Source organism: Carcharhinus amblyrhynchos, chromosome 24, assembly GCF_965287045.1.
Source record: "Carcharhinus amblyrhynchos chromosome 24, sCarAmb.v2.hapA, whole genome shotgun sequence".
NCBI classification, from domain to species: Eukaryota; Metazoa; Chordata; class Chondrichthyes; order Carcharhiniformes; family Carcharhinidae; genus Carcharhinus; species Carcharhinus amblyrhynchos.
Genome location: NC_137347.1, coordinates 32,544,495 through 32,563,219, shown reverse-complemented (window position 1 = coordinate 32,563,219; position 18,725 = coordinate 32,544,495). Strand labels below are relative to the sequence as shown.

General features: G+C 41.3%; 1 protein-coding gene across 1 annotated transcript in view; it reads left to right on the top strand.

Moving 5' to 3' along the window:
- The window catches only part of LOC145357940 (synaptotagmin-like protein 1), a 63,075-nt gene that overhangs the window by 15,883 nt on the left and 28,467 nt on the right, over positions 1-18,725 (top strand). Inside the window, exons 6-10 of the mRNA XM_080211528.1 lie at positions 5,264-5,300; positions 8,785-8,864; positions 11,189-11,305; positions 15,307-15,473; positions 15,871-15,973. Coding sequence (XP_080067654.1) covers positions 5,264-5,300; positions 8,785-8,864; positions 11,189-11,305; positions 15,307-15,473; positions 15,871-15,973 — 504 coding nt within the window. The remainder of the gene's footprint in view (positions 1-5,263; positions 5,301-8,784; positions 8,865-11,188; positions 11,306-15,306; positions 15,474-15,870; positions 15,974-18,725) is intronic.

The window sequence follows — 18,725 nt, the reverse complement described above, 5'->3', positions numbered from 1 at the left end:
ATTGTTGTCACTCACCTCAAGGCTGCATTCGACTGAACGTGGCATCAAGGAGTCCTAGCAAACTGGCATCAATGGGTATGACGGGGCAAACTCTCCACTGTTTGGAGTCATACCTGGTACATAGCAAGATGGTTGTGGATGTGGAGGAGCAGTCATCTCAGCTCCAGGATATCTCTCCAGGAGTCCCTCAGGGTAGTATCCTAGGCCCAACAATCATCAGTTGCTTCATCAATTACCTTCCCTCCCATCATAAGGTCAAAAATGGGGATGTTCACTGATGATTGTGCATCAGATCCTGAAGCAGTCCATGTTCAAATTCAACAAGATCTGGACAATATCCAGGCTTGGGATGACAAGTGGCAAGTAACATTTGCACCACACAAATGCCAGGCAATGACCATCACCAATAAGAGACACTGTAACCACTGCCCCTTGACATTCAATGGCGTAACCATCACTGAATCCCTGACTATCAACATCCTTGGGGTTACCATTGACCAGAAACTTAACTGGACTCTCCACATAAACACAGTGGCCACAAGAGCAGGTCAGAGGCTAGGAATATTGCAGTGAGTGACTCACCACCTGACTCCCCTGAGTCTATCCACTATCTACAAGGCACACGTCAGGATTGTGATGGAATACTTCCCACTTGCATGGATGGGTGCAGCTCCAACAACACTCGAAGCTTCACATCATCCAGGACAAAGCAGTCCACTTGATTGGCACCACATCTACAAATATTCAATTCTTCCACCACCAATGCTCAGTAGCAGCAGTGTGTAATTTGCACTGCAGCAATTCACCAAAGATCCTTAGACAGCATCTTCCAAACCCACTCCATCTAGAAGGACAAAGGCAGCAGATAAATGGGAACACCACCACCTGCAAGTTCCCCTCTAAGCCACTTACCATTCTGATTTGGAAATATATTGCCATTACTTCGCAGTCACTGGGTCAAAATCCTGGAGTTCCCTCCCTAATGACATTATGGGTCAACCCACAGAACATGGACTGCAATGATTCAAGAAGGTAGCTCACCATCGCCTTCCCAAGGGTAAATAGTGATAGGCAATAAATACTGGCCAAACAATGACACCCATGTACCACAAATGAATTTTAAAAATGACAAGATACAGCTCTTAAATGCTAATCTATCTTTATTAGTTCCAATTCAAGCAATATTTCCCTCATAGACTTAAACTCGTCTCTGAAATCAGTTAGCAACACACAAGATTACGTGCTGGTACTTTGACTGCCAGTCCACAAGTCTCCAGAACACCTCTGGAGGAAGAGAGACCTATTTGTCCTACCAGGCTCCAAACAGTCTCCAGACAGAGAGAGAGAGAAAGAGACACCTCTTGCTTCTTTCAGAACCCAGCAATAACTGCTAATTTTCCCCTGTGATCTTAGCTCTTCCCCTGAAGCACATGACTGTCTGTCAATCAACCTAATCAAAACCCTACTCTGAAACCCCAGGGGAATAACCAAATAAACAAAAATACATTAACTAAAATTAAAACAAACACACATCCAGCTAAAACAAATCATTAACCTGCATTCTCAGCATGTCAGCAGCCTATTTTGCAGACAGATCAGCACTGTGTAAATCAGCTGAATTTTAAACATACCTCTCACAAGAAACATGATATAAATATATTTCCTAAAGGCGCAGTATTATCACAAGAGGTACTGGCCATAATCTCTCAATCATTTTTAGAGTGGAGAATTGTAACTATTAACATCTTTTTTAAAAAAAGAGCAAAAGGATAAATTCTAAGAAACACTAACATAGATTTATTTAAGGCAAATCATGTTTAACTAACTTGACTGAGTTTTTTATGATGTAATAGAGAGGGTTGACGAGAGTAGCATGGTTGATGTGGTGCATATGGATTTGCAAAAGGATTTTGGTAAAGTGCCATGTAACAGGCTTGTCAGCAAAATTAAAGCCCATGGAATAAAAACAGACATGGTAGTACGGATATGAATATAACTAAGTGACAGAAAACAGAGTAGTTGGTGATAAATAGTTGTTTTTCAGACTAGAGGAAACTGTACAATGGAGTACCCAGAGCCGCTGCTTTTCTTGATGTATATTAATGATCTAGATTTGGGTGTACAAAGCACAATTTCAAAATTTTCAGGTGACATAAAATTTGGAAGGATTGTGAACTGTGAAGAGGCAAGTATAGACTCCAACAGGACAGAAAGGGCTGGTTGAATGGACGAATTTGTGACAGATGTGTAAAGTGGTGGATTTTGGTAGGAAGAATGAGGAAAGACAGTATAATCTAAAGATTACAATTCTAAAAGCAAATAGGAGCAGAAAGATCTGAGTACGTGTATAGGGATCATTGAAGGCGGTAAGGACAGGTTGAAAAATTACAGTCTCAGTTGGAATATTGTGTCTAACTCTGAGCACTGCATTTTAGGAGGCATGTAAAGAGTTTAGAGTAGGCAGGAACAGAAGATCCCACCAGTGGAAGAAACCATAAGATTCTGCCCCATTAAAATAGTCATGATGTGGGTATGCCGGCGTTGGACTGGCGTAAACACAGAAAAAAGTCTGACAACACCAGGTTTTAGTCCAACAGATTTATTTGATAATAGACTCACAAGCTTTCGGGTTAGTCCCTTCGTCAGGTGAATGGAGAGTTCTGGCCTCAGACAGAGCATATAAAGCACAGACAGTTTAGAGATTACTGATTAGAATGCGAATCCTTACACCTAACCTGCTGTTCAAGACCTGAAGTGGCTGACAATGTGCATGGAAGGAGCACTGATCACAGGTTACAGAGATGTGTATTAACCTGTGATCAGTGCTCCTTCCACTCACATTGTCAGCCACTTCAGGTCTTGAACAGCAGGTTAGGTGTAAGGATTCGCATTCTAATCAGTGATCTCTAAACTGTCTGTGCTTTATATGCTCTGTCTGAGGCCAGAACTCTCCATTCACCTGACGAAGGGACTAACCCGAAAGCTTGTGAGTCTATTATCAAATAAATCGGTTGGACTAAAACCTGGTGTTGTCAGACTTTTTTTACCATTAAAATAGTTGCAGGGATGGGAGACTTCAGTTACAAGGATAAATTGGAGAAGCTAGGGCTATTTTCCTTAGAGGAGATTTAATAGAGCTGTTCAAACTCGTGGTGGGTCTGAACAGAATAGGTAAGGAGAAACTGTTTCTTTTGCTGGACAAATACATGTATAGGATGGGAATAGAGGGATGTCGTCCCCAGAAAGGTAGGGGGTTTTAATTCAATCGGGCAGTATGGTCAGTGCAGGCTTGAAGGGCCTTGAGGCCTGTTCCTGTGCTGTAATTTTCTTTGTTGTTTGTTCTTTGCTGGAAGGGCCAAGAACGAAAGGACACTGCCTTAAGGTGATTGAGACAATTAATGGTGACATGAGGAAAACTTTGTCACAAAGTGAATGGTTAGGATTTGGAAAGACTGTCTGACCGTGTGGTGGAAGAAAATTCAATGATGGCTTTGTACCTGAAGAGATAAAAATTGCTGGGCTACATGAAACAGGTGCAGGGAATAGTGCTATCTGATTTGCTCTTGTTGAGAGCTGGCACTAATCCAGCAGGCTAAATGGTCGACTGGCTTATCTGATGAAAAATGTGAGAGACGTCCCTTTGTGTGGTTAGTGTTGTTCTTAATTTGGTAAAGCTTTAATATTAGTGCAAGTAAGTTTAAAAGGAAAACAAGCTAAGTTATTATATTCTAACAGCCATAAATTTATGGTATTTAAATACTGAGTAATTCATCACAGTAACTAATTATTCACTTACTCAACATTCACCAATTCCATAAATCTATACTCAAGTGATAGTTCAAAACAAGAAGCTACAGAAAGCCAACAAGCTAATAAAGATATGGATGTACAGGCTTAAGGATTGAATTATGTGGGAGTTTGTGAACAACAAGACTGTCCCATACTGTCAAATCTGCAAAAAATGTCTCTGCCTTGTGACACTCCATCTCAGAGTTATTGAGTTGGAGTCTGAGCTAAAGATACTCTGACACATAAGAAAGAAGGGATAAGAGGAATTACTGGAAAATTTATTCCAGAATAGCCAAACACCAGAGGAAATCATAATTGCAGGAAAGGAAGAGTGTGACTGTCAGTTAATTGACATTGCCAGAATGTAAGCCAAGGCACTGGATAGCAGAAAACTGTCCAAAGGAAGAGTTGCAGAGTAGAAAGTTTGAAATTATAGGGGATTTCATAATTGGGGAATAGATAGAATTCCTAAAGGTTGTGCTGTCTACCCAGTGAAGGATAAGGAATACCTTGAAACTGCTGGAAAAGAATCTAGAAGGGAGGAGGAAATCAACATTGAAGCCAACAAAATAAAAAAGATTAGAGAAGTCCTGCTAAGTGAATATCAGCAATTAGGAGCTAAATTAATATGCTGGACATCGTAGGTACCTGAACCAGATACAAATTAGAATGGGGCAAAAAGATTGGTCAAATTAACCTGTGACTAAAGGAATGGTGTGGGAAGGAGGATTTCCATTTCATGGGGTATGGGCACCAGTATTGGAGTAGGAATGACCTGTACCATTTAGAGAGGCTATATCTGAGCCAGGTTGGAAGCAAGGTGTCATGGAAGGCCAGAGAGACCAGCAAGTCCAGACAATAACATCCCAGACTCAGGTATTCAATTCTAAATAGTTTCAAATTTAATTTAAACTATTCAGCCTCATGCCAGAAATGGGCGAGAGGTTGATCATGCCAGATATCCAATGACGGTAAGGCATGAACTTGACTTCTCAGCCCTCGCACAATCTTGTTGGCTCCATATTATAACATAGACATAGAAACACTGGAGAAATTTCAACAAAAGATTTACAAGGATTGTCCCAGAACTGAGAGAATACAGCTATCTGAGCAGATAGAACAGGTGCCAAATGCTTTAATTTTTGTAACAAGTATCTTTTGGAGTTACTTTGCAAATACTTCCTGAAAAATCAGCATACAGTATGCATGGCACCCTGTTACTACACTGATTTAAAACTCAATTATAATAGTTGAATACAGTTTGCCCTTTACAAATCCATGTTGATCATCTCATTGACTGAGTGCCCCCTCCCTCCTCATCTGCTACCCTTTTATCTCTCCAAGAGATAAAAAACAATGCCGTAAATTACCATGAATAGTCTTCATTTTGCAACTTTTAACTATAATTCACAATAAGTTGCTCACACACTGTTACTGATCTGCTCCTGTCTAATATTTAGATGTTTTGTTTCAGACCCAGAAAAATGGTGACATGACACCTCAAACAAAAGGTAAGATCGGGAGTAGAGATCATGTGTTGTGGGCGGAGGTGAAGTTCGTGGGTGAGAATAGAGGATTGGAGGTCAGCTTTAAGATTGGACCTGAAAAATTGATGTGTAGCTTTGCTTTCATGAAAAAGTAAACATTCTTACTAATTTTACTCAAAATATCAGCCATGATTAAATGGCGGAGCACACTAGATGGGCTGAGTGGCCTAATTCTGCTCTTTTTTTTATTTTATAGTCCTAATCTTTATTTCCTACAAACATGCAATCTGAGTCCCAAGTCCTGTAGGGGAGGTACAAGGGGGAATGCCAGGCCCATAGAGAGATGGAGGAAGTCCCATGCCCTTTTGAAGGGGGTGGTTGATGAAGCTATGAGGAGAGGGAGTAGGGAGCCTTGCAGGTTTGTCCTTGACCCTGTGGTGAGGGTACTAGTGGGGTATGGGCAGCACAGTGGCACTGTTGATCCACCAAAAGGAGCTCTTCAGTTGTAGGCAGTGAAATAAAACAAGACTTACTCCAAATTACAAATAAAGAAAAAAATTTAATAAACAAACTTCATTACTCCAACACTTGAAGGCTTATCCTGGGCCATTCCAAGATCCCACAAACCCCAGCAGATTCTTATTTATACTGAGTCATCATTTTGTCATTGGTTACATAGGGCAACTGATCCAGTAAACTTACAGCATATTACCCTGTTTTTACACTGATTTAAAACAATAATACTTGAATACAATTTGTCCTTTACAAGTCCAAGGTGATCATCTCATTAACCAAGTGCCCTCTCCCCCCTCATCCCCTGCCCTTTGTCCCTCCAAGAGATAAAAAGCAATGCCATAAATTTCCGTGAAGAGACTTCATTTTATGACTTTTAACTATAATTCACTAAATATTGCTCTCACATTGTTGCTGATCTGCTCCTGACTAATAATAATAAAACAGATCTAATGTTATCATTGGTTACATTCTAACAGGCACAGTGGTTAGCACTGCTGCCTCACAACACCAGCAACCCAGATTCAATTTTGGCCTTTGTGCAAGCTCCAACAAGTAGTCACCATCTCCCTGTGTTAGCATGGGTTTCCTCCCACAGACCAGAAATGTGCAGGGTAGGTGGATTGGCCATGCCAAGTTGCCCCTTAGTGTCCAAAAAATGTGTAGGTTAGGGGTGCTGTTGTAATTCAGGTCGGAAACTCCAAAGTTTTATGAATCCCACCTGGATCATAAGTTTTTTGCAATTTGCTTTTGGCTGGGGTGAGCTTGAGATGCTTCACTTCAGAAAGACCAAAGACTGCTACATAAGATAAAGGTGCACAATGACATATTAGCATGGACAGAGGATTGGTTGACTATCAAAGGAAAGAGTGGGGGTAAATGAGTATTTTTCTGGTTGGCAATCAGTGTTGGGACCGCAATTGTTTACGATTTACATAGATGAGTTGGAGACCAAGTGTAGTGTGTCAAAATTCGCAGATGACACTAAAATGAGTGGCAGAGCAAAGTGTGCAGAGGACACACAGTCTGCAAAGGAATATAGATAGTCTAAGTGAGTGGGCGAAGGTCCAGCAGATGGAGTATAATATTGGTAAATGTGAGGTTATCCATTTTGGTAGGAATAACAACAAAATGGACCATTATTTAAAGAGTAAAAAATTGCAGCATGCTGCTGTGCAGAGGGACATGGGTGTCCTTGTGCAAGAATCTCAAGGACTTGGTTTGCAGATGCAGTAGGTAATTAAGAAGGCAAATGGAATTTTGTCCTTCATTGCTAGAAGGATGGAGTTTAAAAACAGCGAGGTTGTGTTTCAGCTGTACAAGATGCTGGTGTGGCCACACCTAGAGTACTATGTACAGTTTTGGTCTCCTTACTTGAGAAAAGATATACTGGCACTGGAGGGGGTACAGAGGAGATTCACGAGGTTGATTCCGGAGCTGAGGGGGTTGGCTTATGAGGAGAGACTGAGTAGACTGGGGCTATACTCATTGGAATTCAAAAGAGATCTAATAGAAACATACAGAATTATGAAGGAAATACATAAGATAGAAGCAGGGAAGTTGTTTCCACTGGCAGGTGAAACTAGAATTAGGGGGCATAGCCTCAAAATAAGGGGGAGCAGATTTAGAACTGAGTTGAGGAGGAATTTCTCCACACAGGGTTGTGAATCTGTGGAATTCCCTGCCCAGTGAAGCAGTTGAGGCTACCTCATTGAATGTTTTTAAGGCAAGGCTAGATAAATTTTTGAACAGGAAAGGAATTAAGGATTATGGTGAGCGGGTGGTTAAAAGTAGATGAATCCAGGAAAAGATCAGCCATGATCTTATTGAATGGCGCAGCAGACCTGAGACAAGATGGCCTACTCCTACTCCTAGTTCTTTCTTTCTGGGATCTCTTATAAGAACATAACTAAGGCCCAGAATATAAACAAACAAAACCACATTTAAACCATTAAAGCAGCAGTGAAAGGACTTCTAACCAGACAGCCCGGCAACAGTGAAAAAACTGAAAGCCGCTTAACTGCAGAAAACATGATTTTTTAAAAAAAAGTTCTTAAAGGTACACTACCATTGCTGAGCCCTGTGATGTTAATGCTCAAGGTTACAGAGATGGGATGGAGAGGAGGGCCTGGGTGGGATACTGTTTTGAAGAGTTGGTGCAGACTCAATATGCCATTTGGGCTTTTTTTGTACTGAAGAGATTCTATGGTTTCAGGCCTTGGGCCCTGTGGTGCAGGGAGAGGGGCTACAGGTGCAGAAACAAACTTGAGATTTTCTTGATTTTATGACTGTCCTCTGACCAACACCTGATCCTCCACATTGGCAGGATTACAGATTTGGGTCTCAGCCAGTGTTTGACTTGCCTGTCCAGGAAAGACAAAATAAGGGTCTTTGTACACACGGCTGATCACTTGCCCATTCTCCAATCCCTTAAACTAATACAAATGGATATTTTTGGTGTGATTCATTTATTTGATTTATATTTATGACCATATTGATTGTTTTTGTAACCATGAGGGGGTTGAGCTATGAGGAGAGGCTGAATAAACTAGGCTTGTATTCGTTAGAGTTTAGAAGAATGAGGGGAGATCTCATTGAGACATATAAGATGATGAATGGGATGGATAGGATAGAGGTGGAGAGACTCTTCCCGCTCAGAAAGGACAATAGGACTAGGGGGCATAGCCTCAAGATAAAGGGGGGACGGTTTAGAACGGAGTTGTGGAGGAACTTCTTCACTCAAAGGGTGGTGAATCTCTGGAATTCTCTGCCCGTTGAAGTGGTGGAGGCTACCTCGCTAAATATTTTTAAGACGCGGGTTGATGGGTTTTTGATAAGAGAGGGGATTAAGGGTTATGGGGAAAGGGTGGGAATGTGGAACTGAGCCACGACAGATCAGCCATGATCTTATTGAATGGCGGGGCAGGCTCGAGGGGCCAGATGGCCTACTCCTGCTCCTATTTCTTATGTTCTTATGTTCTTATTATGTTCATAGATTGTGCAACATGTGCCATGGACGATGAGATGTTGAGGACTGAGGGGGGCAGCATACAGATCCCTACTGTAACAGTTCAGGTAATGAATGCAAAACTTGCAACACTTGCAGACACATCACACAAATAGAACTATTGATCACCTACTCATTGCATGTGGACTGGAGAGGAAGCAATTCACTAACAGCATTTCCACAGCAAGGGAGGGAGTGAAGGGTAAGGGAGAAACTGCGGAGGTAAGGCAGAAAGAGGGGAGTAATGGGCGAGGAGGGTTGGGATAGAGAAAGATGACTGGATGGGTGAGGGAGATGGGGCAAGAAGAGAGACTCAGGGTAGAGACTGGGGGGCAAAGAGGTGTACAGAGCAAGAGAGCATAGTAAGGGGTGAGAGTAAGGTGGGGAGGGATGGAGGAAGAGAGAGAATGGGAAGGCGAGAGTGAAACTGAAAATCTAGGGCACAGCAAAGCAGGTTATGTGTCTGAATCAAAAATGTGGAACAGCAAGACTGTTCTGAGCAAATACTTCCACATAAGATATGTATTTTAAGTGTCTGCAGTTCATAGTACTTGAATTTGAGATACAAGAAGTAACTGGGCAGGTTCTCCAGTCCATGGTCACACTTTGTAGTAGGATTGATGAGAGAGAGTTGCTTTCACTGATAATTTACAGAATAAGAACAACCTATTTAAGATAAGGAATGACAACCTACAGAAATTGATCCTATGCAACAGGTGCAATGTACTTGCTACCTTTAATGATAAGAATAAAGACTGTCTGAAGAACAGCTAAAATGCTGACCATAGTACTTAGAAACAGGAGGCTGCCCAAAGTAGAGAGGAAGGGAAGTATAATGTAGTATTTGTAAGGGATTCAATAATTATGGGTCAGATAACATCCTTTCTATACATATTCAAGAGTCCTTTATGTTGAGTTCCCAACCTAGTGTCATCGTGAAGAATATCTCAAACTAGCCTGAAAGGATGTTGCAGAGGGAGATGGAATATCCAGAAATTGTGATCCATTTTGGAATGAATAACATAAGGAAGAGTAGGCAAGAGGTTTGTTTGCCTAGAAGTAGGAACTAAATTAAAGAATAGAGCCACAAGGCGTAAAATGTCTGGATTATTACTTGAATCCCATATGCCTGTAAGGGTAAGCAGCTTGAAGTTGTGAACATCTGGCTGAAGGATTGGTGTGGAAAAGTGGAATTCCATTTCATGAGCCACTGGCACCGATACAAGGCAAGAAGAAACTGTACCACAGCACCAGGGTGGAATCAGGACCCTACCAGAAAAGAAGCAAGGATTTTAAACTAGTAAATGGAGGAAAGACTCAAGTGGAAAAGTAGTATAAATAATGGTTTAATAGCAGTGAGAGTTGAGGAGCAATCAGAATTTGTGCTTAGACATCACAGGTAGAGAAAAAAATGAAAAGCTGTAAACCATCAGCGAGAAATAAGAAGCTTGTGAGTAGAATATTAGAGCATAAAGACAGGTTGAGTATGTGGTCCAAGTAGGTACTCATTGTAAAAACGGTACAAGGAACAAATTGAATGAATTATGGATGCAAATTCAACTTTGAGGGTACAACATGGTAACCATTATTGAACTTCTTTTAAATTTAAATCTGAAATTGATTGTTTCCATTAACCAAAGGTATTAATGGATACAAAACAGTTGTGCTTTCATTGGTGGAAAAGGCTTGAAGGGCCTTTTAGGTTTACTGCTATTTCTATGATCTGGAGAATGGCTGGGGGAATGTGGGGTAAGCTGGAGGGCGAGTGGGGGCAGTAGTGAGAGAATGTGTGCACGCAGGGGGTAGCAGCGCTAGAATGTGTCAGGGGAGAGATGTAACAGAGCATGTGTGGGGGAGAGAAATGAAAGAATGTGTGTTGGGGGCAGCAAGGGAGGGGAAAACAGGAGAGAGTGATGGGAGAGGAAGGTGGAGGGAAGAATGGACAGAGTTGGGGAGGGAGAGACAGAGGGGGAGATGGAAAGAAGGGGAGATTGAGTTGACTAGAGAGGAGTGGGAAGGAGGAATGAATAGAAGGGGAAAAAGAGAATTAGAGGGAAAAGAAGAGGATAGAGAGGATTGGGATGAGAAGAAGAAGAGCATGGGGCTAGGAGAGAGTGAGTGAGACACTTAGAGAAAGAGAGGGTAAAGGGGAAGAGGGAGGGCATAGATAGAATATAGTGAGATTGGAAATCCGTGGCAGCAATCCATTGATGCTGACTGGGTGCCAGTGGCAATATTGCTAGTGATGTTCATTTGGGCCCACAATGCCCACAAGGTTGGAGCTTAGTGCTATTATGATGGATTCAGTAATAGGTTGTTGAATTGAGATGATGGTACAGATTGGGTTTGTTGCTGATCAATTTCATGTTCTGATTAATTATTTTCTTGCCAGCTACAGAGTGATGATGAGATTGATGGCAACACACATTCCCAGCACAGCAATGAGTTCAGTGTGCCATCAAAAGATGTGGATGTTAACAGCTCGCTGTCCAGTTTCCAATCCCCTGCTGTGAGTATTGGAACATGCTAAGTTCTGAAACCCCTTCTGGAGATGTGTTGTTTCCCCTTCCATGTGCGCGTGCATGCGATAGTTTCCAATCCCGGTTGTGTGTACTGAGATGTACTTTATTTCGACTGTTGTTCGTGCTGGGATTTTCTCTTAATTTAACTGGCACATTTTAGACAGCAAAAATATTGAAAATGAATGCACAGATGTTTCTGCTGTACCAGAACCTTTTGCTGTGACTCAGTGTTGTGGTTGAATGTTTATCAGGTGTGACACGCTGCATAATGTCCCCCAGTCTCAAGAAGTAACAGTTGGGCAGAGAATTGGTTATGTCAGGAACTCACTCTATAATCAGTCACACTTATTGAACTGAAGTTATTCTGATCCTGATTTCTGTTGTAAAATCCTCAATGCCGGTCTCATTTGATATTGATCCTTCCTTCAAGGTACAGCATGAATAAGCAGTATACACATGGCCTGTTGGTACTGCTATGTAACTAGAAGGCTAATCTGGATGAGATTCACATCTTATTAGTTCCTTTCCCACTTTGTTAGTCACCATTTCATACCAATGTTGTCACCATTCTCTGGATTGTCAGTATTTTTGAGATAATGGACGTAATTCTGCCAAAATATTTCTAAGTGTTGTCCGCAGTAGGAAAACCAGTGAGATTCCCACTGGGAGGGTCAGTACAATTCAGTTCACAATTCAACCACACTTAGAAATTGTTTGGAGCCTGAGGAGGTTCTCACTGAATTCTTTCACACTTAGAATTTGTTTTAAAGTGGGGACCTCAAGATGCTGGCAAGACCTGGTCCTCCAAGATTGGTGCGGCCTTTTTGAAGATTGTTTGTGGAGACTAGTGATTCAGACTGGGTTCCCGTTGTCTATCAGTGAATTGCAGGAACCAGGAGAATCCAGCTCCAACCCCCCTTTGCCATGTTGGACATGAGCCAGATTACTTCCAGGCATGGGTCTGGGAGAATCCCAAAAGGTTTCTTGGTGCTAAATGCGCCACGGCCCCTCCTATGCCATTTCCAGGGTCCCGTATGTCCCCAGGGTGATCTGCGCATGAGCGCACAGGGTTGGAAAATCATGGCCAATATTTCCAAAGCTGAATCTAAGGCAAAAATAATGAACTTACATTTGCTATGGGCTTTTGGCATTCTCAGGATCACCTAAAAGACTTAGCAGCCAACCAATTACTTTTGAAATTCAGTTGCTATTGTTATGTGGGCGATTGTGGCAACCAATATATGCAGAGCAAGATTGCAGGACAGCAAATTAACTGAATAATAATATAACTGTTTTACTGGTGTCTATTGAAGGATGAATGTTGACCAGGACTCCAAGAGAACTCCTTGTTCTTTTTCGGAATAATTACATTCAGCTGAATATGCAAGTGATGCATTGGCTTGACTTCTCATCTAACACCTCTGACAATGCAGTTTTCAACCCAAATTACAGGCCAAAGTCATAGATTGGGGTTTGAACCCACATTTCTCTGACTTTAAGGTATAAATAAAAATAACTGAGCCAGACTGATGCTACTTTTTTTTTCTAAAAGCGTGTCTTATTTAAAGGTGCATTACAATAAAATTCAAACATGGCAGTTCACATTTTACAATACAGATCAATTTGCTTAAACATAGTGTATTGGGTATCTCACGCCATTTACAATGCAGATTACATCAACATTTAGATTGCACATAAAAAAAATTAACACAACCTGAGGGATCCTACAATGAGGGTGTACAATGATGGGGGAGGGGGCCTTAAACTGAAACCTTTCTCCATTAGACTTTAAGTTATACCAAGCTTCAGTGAGTCCCTCAGCACATGACGCTGAAGTATGGAACGTGCTTGGTAATGGACTTTTCTTTGCTCTGGAAGACCAGCAGGTTTTGGGCAGATCAAAGAGCATCTTTCTCTTGATGGCTTCCCAGTAGCAGCTAATGGTTGTTCATCTCATTGCACATCTCTCAGAGCAATTCATAGAGCTGGAGGCCTGTGTTATGGAGATACTCAGGATCAATATCAACAAAAACAACTGCAGCACTTTACAGACATGTTTGCAACTGCACATTTCAAAAGGAAATGTGACAGTCTTACCCAATCTAACTGCATCTGGTATTGACAGTCTGCTTTGGGAGCCGCGTGATGGATCCAGTATCTTCATTTTCAACAGGGCCTCAGGGCTATTCATGCAGGTTACTGTCTGATTGATTGACTTATAATCAAAAGTGTTTTGTTTTTGCACAACCTTTTCTAAGAGGAGCAAGTGGTATAGTACAACTCAGATGCATCCTTCACAACATCAGATTTTAGCACATGGTGACATTTGGTGGTTCCATTTCAAGTGTCTGTGCATAGCTTGATGCAACCATACTCAAAAATAGCCATTAGGATGAAGGTGACATTGGTTACATTTCTTTCCCCTTGATCTGAAGATTTTTGCATCAATACCCTGAAGGCATGGCCCATTTTTGATCTCCAGACAAAGTAATTGTCACCATACAGTCAGAATATGAGGCAGTACTGCAAGTTGTACAACAATACTGGGAACACCTCACTCCTGATGACCAGCTTCTAACCCACAATCAAGGGGGAAAATCTCTCCCACATACCCAGATTCTGCTTGACTACTTTAGCTGTATGCGTATTTAGTTATTGGTGCATGTCCTAACCCCTCCAAATCATATTCCCATCCCTTTCAGGCAATCCTGATCTGACTGTGGAGGGGACAAAGAATCAGTAGTCCCAGTTCCTAAGAAAGTGGTTTTTTGATGCAATTTACTCAAGCTTCCAAGACTAATTTGCCTGGCCATAGATGCTCCTCAATATGTGGACAGAAAGTGGGTCCAAGCAGAAGACAGTAATGTCTTTGATGTACAAGGAGGCTTTGAATTGAATGCCTCAACTGCTGAGGATCATTGCCCCTTTTATGTCTGCATCCTGCCTGATGAACTTGGCAAAATGTTTGATGCAACACACAAATAAGACAGAAGAGAGATGACAGCCTTGCCTGATTGGAAAACTTTCCAATTTCCACCTTTTTGATTAAAACCACACTACTAATGTTGAAATAACTTCACCAAGGCTGGTATCCCTTCACCAAACTTAGATTTATTTACAATAATTAGTACTACTCAGACAGGTACTTTCCTATGCAGAGTATCGACCCCAAGTGCCAGTAATCCAAACGTTCTACATTAAAAATCTCTGCCGGCCTCCTGGATTGGACAGCATTAATTTCCTCAATCAAGGAGATCCTATTCTAACAGGTCCACAAAGTGGACCTTGTTAAAGTCATTATACATGTTTGTGTAGAATAAGTGGATCCAATTGCAGATTCCCTCCACCAACAGCAGTTAGGAAAGCACATCCATCCTGTATATATGCAATATTTTGTCCAAACTATTGTTGATCCAAGTTAATTAAGCTGCTGTGCTTTCTGCTAACTTGTATATATGTGATTTGCTTTCAAACAGCACCTTCATATTCAAAGAAGACAACTCACTTAACATCAATCTCAATGTTGCACTTCAGATAAGGAAAGGTTCATCACTTAGAGTGCAATTACATTGTCAAGCATCTTACTGTAGGGGTGGGGAGTGGGGAAATGCAGTGTCAACTTCACTTTTGACTGTCTGAGACATCAGATTTTACACCTTGTTAGTGTCTGAATCTGAGCTAACTGTATTAAATCCGTATGAAACTTATGGCTGCTTTGTTTGTGGTAAAGATGACTCTTGAAGTGCCATTAACATACAGGCTGAGGACCAAGAGCTGTCGAGTGTGTTTACATTGGATAGTTCTTCATTGGCCAGCACAGGTACAATAGCTAAATGGCCGCCTTCTCTGATGTAAAATTTCTATGATTCTATTTACATAGTAGGGCTCTTGGAGTTCATTGGACTGCACCAATTTCTCTGATGCTGGAGCCTTGATAAATAATGCATCAGAAGCATCACTAACTGATGCTGTATGTTCTCTCTTGTAGCTCAGTGGCAGTATGATGAGTTTGTACAGCAATGCCGATTTTGGATGTGTCGATGTGAGAGGCAGTATCACTTTCTCACTCCATTATGATGAGAACAATCTTGAGTTCAGTATTCATGTGGTGCAATGTGATGATCTAGCTGGAGCCAAGAAAAATCGTTCTGACCCGTAAGTACAGTCTTTTGTGAAAAGTGATTTTTGACAAAAATTTACTGACTTGCAACAGAAGCTCAGATGTGAGTGATAAGATGGTGACATCCACATTAAGGCAGGACCACCCACTTGGCATCATGATTCAGCTCAGAGATTAATATATAAGCGCTTGTGTCTGCGTACACTTATCTTGGTGTCCCTGAGTTTGCATGTCAATGTCTGACATGAATGTTGTCCTGTCACAGGAATCGGAGCGGGTGAGGGGCGAACAATGGCAAGGTCTGTTGACTTTGGGTGGGATTTTCTGATCTCAGGTCAAGCGAGACATTAAAACCTTGCCCGGTGTTTTATTTTGATTCAAATGTTTCATAATGAGGTGATTAGTGATTTTACTAACTTAACCCTTTAACAGTTATGTGAAAAGCTATCTTCTCCCAGACAAATCATCTCGAAGCAAACGTAAAACCTCAGTGAAAAAGAAAACCCTGAATCCTACTTTTAATGAGTGGTTAAAGGTAAGATCAGTTAATCTATATCTATCTTCATCTACTTGTCAGTAAACATACAAATCCTGATAGTAATTGAGATACCCCCTCCTATCACGTACATACTGACAAAGCTTAACATATATGTACTACACCATTCAGACCACCTATTTCCACCTCCATTACATCGCCTAACTCCACCCTTGCCTTAACTCAACTATTCACAAAAACCCTTATCCTTGTCCCTTGTATTTCAGAATTTGAATCTTACTGAAAAGAGAGATATTTTGCCAAAACTTTTCATCTTGTGCTTACCAGGACAAAGACAAGAATGCCAAATTTCAAATGAACACAACAATTTATATCACAAGACTTAAAAGGGTGCTGATTAGTTGACGTCAACTCTGATAGACCAAGGTACTATCAGCATCCATCCTTTTCAATAACTCAAAGCTTCAAGGCCTGAATATATTCATTTTGTTTGCAGATAAGAAGTTGTAAAAGGAAAAGATTAGCAAAGCCTATTGAAGCCAGAGTTAGGAACATTTAAATAGGGAATAAGGAAATGGCAGACATGCCTGTTTTCAAAGAGGAAGTACAAAATATCTCCCAGAACAAAGAAAAGTACAGCACAGAAACAGGCCCTTCGGCCCTCCAAGCCTGCACCAATCATGATGTCTGCCCAAACTAAAACCATATGCAGTTAGAGTTTGTACCCTTCCAGTCCCATCCGATTCATGTTTTCATGTAGTTGCTCCTTAAATGCAGTCATTGTACCTGTTCCCATTACCTCTCCAGGCAGTGCATTCCAGAAATTCACCACCCTCTTTTAAAAAAAACTTGTCTTGCACATCTCCTCTAAACTTTTTCCCATGTACCTTAAACCTATGCCTCCTAGTTCTTGACTTTTCTACCCTAAAAAAGAACATCTAACTATCCATTCTATCCATGCCAATCATAATCTTGTAGACCTCCTATCAGGTCATCCCTCAACCTCCGTCATTCCAGTGAGAACAAACCGAGTTTATCAGATCTCTCCTCATAACTACATAGATGTATTAGAGAATCAAGGGACAAGGAAGAATGAGGAACTGAATTAAATTAATATTATTAAACAAGTCATACTGAAGAAATTAATGGGACTGAAAGTTGTTAAATCCCATGCACCTGATGAGCTACAACCCAAATTGTTGGAAGAGGTGGCTTTTGAGAAAGTCGATGCATTGATATCATCTTTCAGAATTTTATAGTTTCTGGAACGGTTCCTGAACATTTGAAGGTGGCAGATGTAACCCCATTGTTTAAGAAAGACAGGAGAGAGAGAGAACCAGAAACTACAGACCAGTTAGTCTCACATCAGTAATAGGAAAACTGCTAGAACCTATTTAAAAAGAATGTGGTAACTAGACACTTAGAAAACAATGATAGGTTTGAGCAGAGTCAACATAGATTTATGAAAGGGAAATTATGGCGATTGGAGGGGGGGTGTTTTCTGCTCCTGTTTTCAGTGAGGTCAGCAGTGATAGCAGAAAATCCTGCTGGAGTCCTAAAACGCGGTTTATGTCAATGGGATGTCCCATAACAATTGTCCCTCGCTCCCACCAATGACATTAAAAAAAAATTGGATCCCCACTAGAGTAAATTTTGATGCCTCCTTAGCAATTAGATTGTTCATTCACATCAGCATGAATCATGGCTGATCATCCAGGGCATGCACCTGGTGACCAGAGTACAGTTGAGTGCATCGCCAAGGGGAGAACATAAGAAAATAAAAACTGGAGCAGGAGTAGGTCATTTAGCCCCTTGAGTCTGCTCCAATATTCAATAAGATCATAGCTGATCATTTCATGGACTCAGCTCCACTTACCCACCTACTCAGCATAACCCTTAATCCTTTACTATTCAAAAAATTGTCTGTCCTTGCCTTAGAAACATTCAGTGATGTAAAAACACAATAGGCCATGATCCATTGTTGTACTTTCACCGGCCAGTGGAAACAACTTCCCTGCTTCTATCTTATTTATTCCCTTCATAATCTTATGTTTCTGTAAGATCTCCCCTCATTCTTCTGAATTCCAATGAGTATAGTTCCAGTCTACTCGGTCTCTCCTCATAAGCCAATCCTCTCAACTCTGGAATCAACCTAGTGAATCTCCTCTGCACGCCCTCCAGTGCCAGTATATCCTTTCTCAAATAAGGAGACCCAAACTGTACACAGTACTCCAGGTGTGGCCTCACCAGCACCTTATACAGCTGCAACATAACCTCACTGTTTTTAAATTCCATCCCTGTAGCAATGAAGGATAAAATTCCATCTGCTTTCTTAATCACCTGCAAACCAACTCCTTGTGATTCTTGCACAAGGATATCCAAGTCCCTCTGTGCAGCAGCATACTACAATTTTTTAGCATTTAAATAATGGTCAATTTTGTTGTTGTTCCTACTAAAATGGATGACCTCACATTTGCCAACATTACACTCCATCTTCCAGATCTTCGCCCACTCACCTAGACTATCTATATCCCTTTGCAGACTTTCAGTGTCCTCTGCGCACTTTGCTCTGCCACTCATCTTAGTGTCATCTGCGAATTTTGACACACTACACTTGGTCCCCAACTCCAAATCACCTATGTAAACCATAAACAATTGCAGTCTCAACATTGATCCCTGAGGCACACCACTAGTCACTGATCTCCAACCAGAAAAACACCCATTTACCTCCACTCTTCGCTTTCTGTTAGTTAACCAATCCTCTATCCATGCTAATACATTACCCATAACA